The following is an 8,068-nucleotide window of genomic DNA, read 5'->3' as shown; positions in this document are numbered from 1 at the left end:
CTGTGACTTATCTTCCCCTCATTATAATAAAAAACTGTAAAAGCTCACAGTAAGCTTGAGAGGCCAGAACATAAGCTTATACAGCGCAGAAAACAGACCTAACACGTCCATAGCAAACACATACAAAATGCTGGAGGAAGTCAGCAGATTAGGTAACATCTATGGAAAGGAATAATCAGTCCATGGTTTGGCTGAGACCCTTCATCAGGACCGTCCATGTTGACCTGAGCAGCCTTTGCACATATTCCAACCCTTTCCTAGTCGTGTACCTGTCCACAGTAAAACGCAGAAATTATACTTGCCTCAACCACTTCCTCTGGCAGCTTGTTCCATATACCCATCACCTTCTGGGTGAAAACTTGCCCCCTGGGTCTCTCCTCTCTCACCTTAAACCTGTGTCCTCTGGTTTTAGACTCCCCTACCCTGGGGACAAGACTGTGACCATCCACCTTATCAACACCCCCTCATGGTTTTATAAACCTCTGTAAGGTCACCTTCAGCTTCCTTCACTCCAGGGAAAACAGTCCCAGCCTGTCCACCCTCTCCTGATAACTCAAGGCCTCCAGTCCCAGTGAGTCTTTCCTGCACCCTCTCCAGCTTAATGACACCCCTCTTATACCTACGAGGGTGCTCAATGCCTTCTTCGTCACCCGGTCTACCTGTGGCTCCACAGTGAACTACATTCATAGGCCACTAGGCGCCTCCCACCAGCGTTCACACCGGAAATCCTGACTTGGTTTAATACCGCAATTATCCACCTGACTTTGTAAGATATTTATATATTTATTCGTAATAACATACCTACTGCTTGTATAAAGGCAAACACAGTGCAAAAGTAGGGACATGTTCGGCACAGCTTTGTGGGCTGAAGGGCCTGTATTGTGCTGTAGGTTTTCTATGTTTCTGAATAATTTACATTCTTTGTGTCATTTCATCAATCCTTTCAGTACTGTTAATCGCAACAGACACAAAATGCTGGAGGAAATCAGCAGGTCAGGCAGCATCTATGGAAACGAGTTTCGGGCCGAAACCCTTCATCAGGACTGGAAGGGAAGGGGATTAGTCAGAATAAGAAGGTGAGGAGGGGAGAAGAAGTACAAGATGACGGGTGATAGAGGGAACTGGGAGAGGGAGAGGGGGTGAATTAAAGAGCTGGGAAATTGATTAGTGGAAGTGATAAAGGGCTGGAGGAGGTGGAATCTGATAGGAGAGAACAGAAGACCATGAAGAAAGGAAAGGGGTGGAGTCCCAGATGGATGTGATAGGCAGGTAACAAGAGAGGCGTGAGATGAAAGCAAGAATGGGAAATGGTGAAGGGGGGGGGGGGGGGAATTACCAGAAGGTTGTGAAATCATGTTCATGCCATCAGGTTGGAGGTTACCCCCACCCGGATGGAATACAAGGTGTTGTTCCTTCAGTGGTTCAATGGGCCAATGAGATATCAGAGAATGTATACAGTACACAACCTGAAATTCTTACTCTTCACAGACATTCACAAATCAGAAGGAAACCCCAAAGGATGAATGATGGGAAAAAAGTTAGAACCCCTAAGTCCCCCTACCCCTCTCACACACAAACAGCAGCGTAGCAGCAACCTTCCCCCTCCTCCTCCCCCTCTTGTTCCAGCGGGAAGCATCAGATTGCACCCACCAAACAGGCACTAGCAAGACCCCAGAGACACCGTGATGCAGGTCCATCAGACCATAACCCAGCACTTTGACGTCCCACAGGCTCTCTCTCTCTCACTAACAATTATTCCCTTAATTGATAACGCTCATGTGCGTCTTTGTTTAGCGTGGGGAGGCTGATGCACGGGCAGCCACCACATGGACCCTGACAGATTGGGATCAGAGTCCAGTGGCATTGACTGGGAACCCCACCTTCACTGCCGTTGTGGTGTGTCACCATCGTCCGCCAGATGTACCGTTGGAGTCATGGCTAGATCGCCTTCTGTCTGGAACCAACCTCCTCCTCCCCCCTTGACCATGGGCGGCCCTACCTTGAGCTGAGCGCCAGGTGGCCACATTTCAGACGGGGTCCCTCTCGGATCTCAGGAACTCACAGGCCTACTGGAACAATAGCAGCATTACCGAAGCCAGCAGATGATCCCGAGAAACTCGCAGGTGAAGGGCCGCCTCACCTGGAAGGACTGTTTGGGGCCCTGAACGGTGGCGAGTGAGGAACTGCGGCATTTGTAACTCGATCCGGGGATAAGAGGCAGGAGGAAGATCAGCGCGGAGAGCCGAATGGGCAAGGGGATCGATCCCGACTGAAAGCGGAGAGTAGTGGTTGGGCCGGGCTGGGGGAAAGGGTGGTTTGGAACAGAGGGGTGAGTTTAGTGATAGGATCCTACTTGTAAAAGATAAATGTGTCTCCAGAGGTGAAGGCAGATGGAGAAAGTTAGAGAGCAGCGACAAAGTTGTCCGAACTACTGTGGAATAGGCCCCGCCCCCGGCGGCCGGCTTCCGGCGGAAGTGCGAGTGACACGACAGAATCGACAGCCATGGAGGAGCTCGGCTTGGCGGTGGAGCGGCCGGTGGTAAGGAAGCGGACGGGTCCCGGGAAAATAGGGAGCGTGGACCGGGCGAGATGACTCGGGCTGCGTTCGGATACCCCGCGATCCGGGACGGCAACTTCGTCATTGGGGGAGTAACCAGACTGGAGGAGGGAGGGAGTAATGGATGGGAGCAGAGGCCAAAGGGAAATGGAGGGGAAGAGAGGAGAAAGGGAAATGGAGGTGGAAGAGAGGGAAGGGGAACAGGGAAAGGGTGACGTAGGGGAAAGAGAGGGGGAGGGATGATGGGTGAGGAGGAGAGGGGAAGTTGCAGGAAAGCTTGGGGAGAGTAAGGAGAGGGGGAAGGGGAGCAGGAGTGAAGAGGTCAGAAGGGAAATGAAGCAGGGTAAATGAGGGTAGAACAAAGGGCAGAAGGAAAAGGGTATGGTGTAGGGGAATCGAAGGGATTAGTGTAAGAGAGATGGTAATGGAAGAATCGGAGCAGCGAGTGGATGCACCATGGTGACTTGGTGAGGAACAGGCTCCAGATTTGGGTGGAGGGTCGATGGGTTGGGTGAGTGAGTTGTGGGGGTGTTGGTTACTGAGACACCACGGCCCACAGCGGGTACACAAACATGGCAGTGCTAATTGCTCCACTCGCTTCCCCCTGCCCCCGGTGCTTGGACTCCCTCCTGAATTTCTGTCCCTCTCCTCGTGTTCGCAGGACGAGATTCCGGCGCTGATGACGTCCAGACCACACACGGCTCTGTCCTTCCTTGCTCCAGAGCCGGAGGACTTGGAGGACCTGTATAGTCGGTACAAGGTGAGGGGGAGGGTTTCTGAACCCATTGAGTTGTCTGTGGAAGGTAGGGCTACAGAGAGGGTGGGGTGGGTACTGTTCAGAGGGGCGGAATAGCCTCCCGTGCTCGTCTGAGGTGTTGGACTGGGAATCGGATACGGTTTACCCTGATGGGTTTTGACCTCTGCTTCCTTTGTTCCCCAGTCCCTCTAAGCTCCCGTTGGTCAAAAATCATTGTCGTACCATGAAGAAATAGGCCCTTTGGCCCATCGAGTATTCTGACCTGACCGTGGACACCAATCCTGCTTCATTCTCGCCCTTCCCCAGATTCTGCTCTTCACGCACACATTCATTTACAGTGGTTGTTTCACCTTTGGACGAAACCCATCAGTACTAATCTCTGATCAGGTCAGAGGATCGTTCAGTGCGGAAGCAGCACCTTAAGACCGTGGCACTTCAAATTTATTCTCCAAGGCAGACACACAGAGTGAATAAGTGTCATGAAAAAGGGTTTGTCACAGTCCTGTGCATAAAAACAGTGCACAGTTCCAGTCTCCGTATCCCTGGGTCAGACCCACACCGGGAGCACAGTGTACATTTCCAGTCTCCGTATCCCTGGGTCAGACCCACACCGGGAGCACAGTGTACAATTCCAGTCTCCGTATCCCTGGGTCAGACCCACACCGGGAGCTCCGTGCACAGTTCCAGTCTCCGTGTCCCTGGGTCAGACCCACACCGGGAGCACCGTGCACAGTTCCAGTCTCCGTGTCCCTGGGTCAGACCCACACCGGGAGCACAGTGTACATTTCCAGTCTCCGTATCCCTGGGTCAGACCCACACCGGGAGCACAGTGTACATTTCCAGTCTCCGTATCCCTGGGTCAGACCCACACCGGGAGCACAGTGTACAATTCCAGTCTCCGTATCCCTGGGTCAGACCCACACCGGGAGCTCCGTGCACAGTTCCAGTCTCCGTGTCCCTGGGTCAGACCCACACCGGGAGCACCGTGCACAGTTCCAGTCTCCGTGTCCCTGGGTCAGACCCACACCGGGAGCACCGTGCACAGTTCCAGTCTCCGTGTCCCTGGGTCAGACCCACACCGGGAGCACCGTGTACAGTTCCAGTCTCCGTGTCCCTGGGTCAGACCCACACCGGGAGCACCGTGCACAGTTCCAGTCTCCGTATCTCTCGGTCAGACCCACACCGGGAGCACCGTGCACAGTTCCAGTCTCCGTATCCCTGGGTCAGACCCACACCGGGAGCACCGTGCACAGTTCCAGTCACCGTATCCCTGGGTCAGACCCACACCGGGAGCACCGTGCACAGTTCCAGTCACCGTATCCCTGGGTCAGACCCACACCGGGAGCACCGTGCACAGTTCCAGTCACCGTATCCCTGGGTCAGACCCACACCGGGAGCACCGTGCACAGTTCCAGTCACCGTATCCCTGGGTCAGACCCACACCGGGAGCACCGTGCACAGTTCCAGTCACCGTATCCCTGGGTCAGACCCACACCGGGAGCACCGTGCACAGTTCCAGTCTCCATATCCCTGGGTCAGACCCACGCCGGGAGCACCATGCACAGTTCTGGTCTCCGTATCTCTGGTCAGACCCACACCAAGAGCACTGTGTGCAATTCCAGTCTCTGTATCCCTGGGTCAGACCCACACTGGGAACATGATGCATTGTTGTAGCTTCTGGATCAAAGTGTATTTAAGAAGCTGTTAGATGCATGAATATAAGATCACAAAACCATAAGCATTCGGCCATTTGGCATCGATTTTGCTCCACCATTTCATTATGTCTAATTCATTTCCCTTTGACACCCCATTCTCATGCCTTCTTCCCAGCATCTTTTACACCCTGACTAACGAACAACCTCCTTTCACACCCTGACTAACAAAAAACCTTTCACACCTTGACTGTAGAAGCTTTCAATCTCCGCCTTAAGTACACACAATTACCTGGCCTCCATAGCCGCCCTGCCTCGAGATTTGCCTCCCTCTACTTCGAGAAATTCCTCCTTATCTCTGTTCTAAATGGACTTCCCTCTTAAGCTGTGCCCTCTGCTCCTGGACTCCATAGATAGAGTGGAACACCCTCTCCACATCCACTCTATCTCGCCTTTCAACATTTGATAGGTTTCAGTGAAGTTGCCCCCTCATTCTCCTAAATTCCAAAGAGTAAAGACCCAGAGCCATTTAACATTCCACGTTCTTTCTGGAATCATTCCCATGAGCCTCCTCTGAACCTTCCAGTGTCAGCACATCCTTTCTTACATAAAGGGCCCAAATCTGTGCTTTAATTGTTTGCATGTTTTTTTTTTCTTTTGTGCGTCGTGTTGGTTTTTTATTTTTTATTTTTATTTTTTCTTTAATTGTTTTTTTTTACCAGGTCTCTTGCTTTGTGACTACCTGCGAGCATGCAAATCTCAGGGTTGTATAATTTATACATACTTTGGTAATGAATGTATTTGAATCTTAAAAATTGCTCACAGTACTTCGAGTGAGGCCTAAAACATCATTGCTTTTAAATTCTAGTCATCTTCAAATAAATGCCAGCATTGCATTTGCCTTCCTCGCCCTGACTCAACTTGCAGAAGCCTTTAGGGACTCCTACACGGGGAGTGCATGTCCCATGTCCCTTTGCGCCTCGGATTTTTGATTTTAGAAAATAGCCTATGCTTTCATTCGTTCTACCAAAATGTGTGTCCATACACTTCTCGACACTTTCATCTGCCACTTCATTGCCCATTCTCCCAATCTGTCTAAGTCCTTCTGCAGTCTCTCTGCTTCCTCAGCACCATCTGCCCCTCCACCTACCTTTATATTGTCCAGAGGGATATGGATCATGTAGAGACAAAAAAGGTTTAATTTGCTATTGAGTTTGGCACATATATTGTGGGATTGAAGAGCCTTCCTATTCTGTACTGGTCTTTATAGAGCGTTATCTTAAATTAGTTACATGTAGGCAAAAATAAATACATTAACCACAACAACACAAGTATAACATTGAGAAAATGAGAAAAAGAAATATAAATGGAGGTAGTGGGAGAGAGAGAGACAATAAGACAATCTGAGAGATAATATTCCAGTTTTTTAGTTTACATAGAACGAATTTGTGCCGATCATGGAACCTGCTCTAGAAACTGCCTCGAATTTCCCTAGCGCATAGCCCCCTTTTTCTAAGCTCCATATATCAATCTTAAGAGGCTCTTAAAATACCCTATTGTATCCCGCTTCCACCACTGGCAGTGCATTCTACGCACCCACCACTCTATGTGTGAAAAACTTGCCCCTGACATCCCCTCGGTACCTTTCTCCAAGCACTTTAAAACCATGCCCCCTCGTGTTAGCCATTTCACTACTGGGAAAAAGCCTCTGGCTCGCCATACGACAATGCCCCTCATCATCTTATATACCTCTATCAGGTTGCCTCTCATCCTCCGTTGCTTCAGGGAGAAAAGGCCAAGTTCACTCAACCTATTCTCATAAGGTACACCCTCCAGTCCCAGCAACATCCTTATAAATCCCCTCTGTACTCTCTCTGTAGTACCCACATCCACATTTAGTTCAAGAATCCGATGGCAGTGGAGAAGAAGCTGTTGTTAAAACCTTGTGGTGTAGGTCTCCGGGCTTCTGTACCTCCTGCCTGAAGGCAGCATCAATAAGAGGGTATCACTCAGATAGTACGGGTCCCTGATGTCACCTCTCTATGACGTTGCCTTGTGTAGATGTTGCTCGGTGGTGGGAAGAGCAGAACCCGTGATGGAATCCGCACTGAATGTCCAACTCCCGTTTCAGTGGACTATTTATTGAAGATTCTGTTTTACTATCTTCATTGAATGCTGATGTCTTTGATCTGAGGTTCTGCGGAAATCAAAACTTGTTGCTTTTGAGTGTGTAACACACGTTGTGGAACAAAACAAGAGAAGCATGGGGTGAGGGTGGGAAGAGACCCGAGTGGCAGGGAACAGGACAAAGACAGATCCAACTGGTCTGGTCTTCGTCCGCCAGGTTGCTTTTTCCATTGAATTTCCATAGGTAATAGTTAACCAATCAGATAGCCCCTTTTCAAGTACTGTGAAACCCACACTCAAACAATCACGTGTATATTGGGGATGATATAAAAATACAAACAGACATAAGAAAGCTAAACTACAAGAAAAATAACAGTTCTACAGTCTAATCCAACAAATCTGATGGTTTGTGGCATCGAGAGGTGTGGATAGGATGGACAGACAAAATTGTTTTCCCACAATGTTGTGATAAACTAATTAAACTAGCAGTTAAATGCCCAACTAAACAAATCCCTTTAGCCTACACAATGTCCATATGTCTTCATCTCTGCAGATCATGAGCCTCTGACCCAACTCTGTGGTATCTACCTCACCATAACTCCTGGAGGTGCATTCCAGGCATTTGCCACTCGCTTGGATTAAGAAAAACTCCTTTTTGCACGTGCTCTCTAATCCAGGCAGCATCCTGGTGAACGATGTCAGCATCCATAAGACAGGAGCAGAATATACTATTTGGCCCATTGAAATGCTTTGCCATTCATCATGGCTGATTTATTTTCCCTCACAGCCGCATTCTCCTCCCTTCTCCCTGTAACCTAGGCCCTTACTAATCAAGAATCTACCCTTGATAGCTCCTCTAAGCTTTCCTAAAACAGATATCCTCTGATGTCGGCCATCGCCACCCTGGGAAAAAGTCACTGGCTCTCCAAACTATCTGTGCCTCTCAGAGTCATCAACACCTTTTAATCCTTCATT

The 8,068-nt window shown here is 49.7% G+C and overlaps 1 protein-coding gene across 1 annotated transcript in view; it reads left to right on the top strand.

Annotated features, from left to right (window-relative positions):
• The first annotated feature begins 2,384 nt into the window (after positions 1–2,384).
• psmc4 (proteasome 26S subunit, ATPase 4) overlaps positions 2,385–8,068 on the top strand; it is a 30,768-nt gene continuing 25,084 nt past the window's right edge. The window contains exons 1-2 of the mRNA XM_073055268.1: positions 2,385–2,539; positions 3,219–3,317. Coding sequence (XP_072911369.1) covers positions 2,504–2,539; positions 3,219–3,317 — 135 coding nt within the window. The 5' untranslated portion in view covers positions 2,385–2,503. The remainder of the gene's footprint in view (positions 2,540–3,218; positions 3,318–8,068) is intronic.

This window comes from Hemitrygon akajei, chromosome 1 (genome assembly GCF_048418815.1).
Source record: "Hemitrygon akajei chromosome 1, sHemAka1.3, whole genome shotgun sequence".
NCBI classification, from domain to species: Eukaryota; Metazoa; Chordata; class Chondrichthyes; order Myliobatiformes; family Dasyatidae; genus Hemitrygon; species Hemitrygon akajei.
The sequence above is the reverse complement of the archived record's forward strand: the minus strand, read 5'-3'. Positions and strand labels throughout refer to the sequence as shown.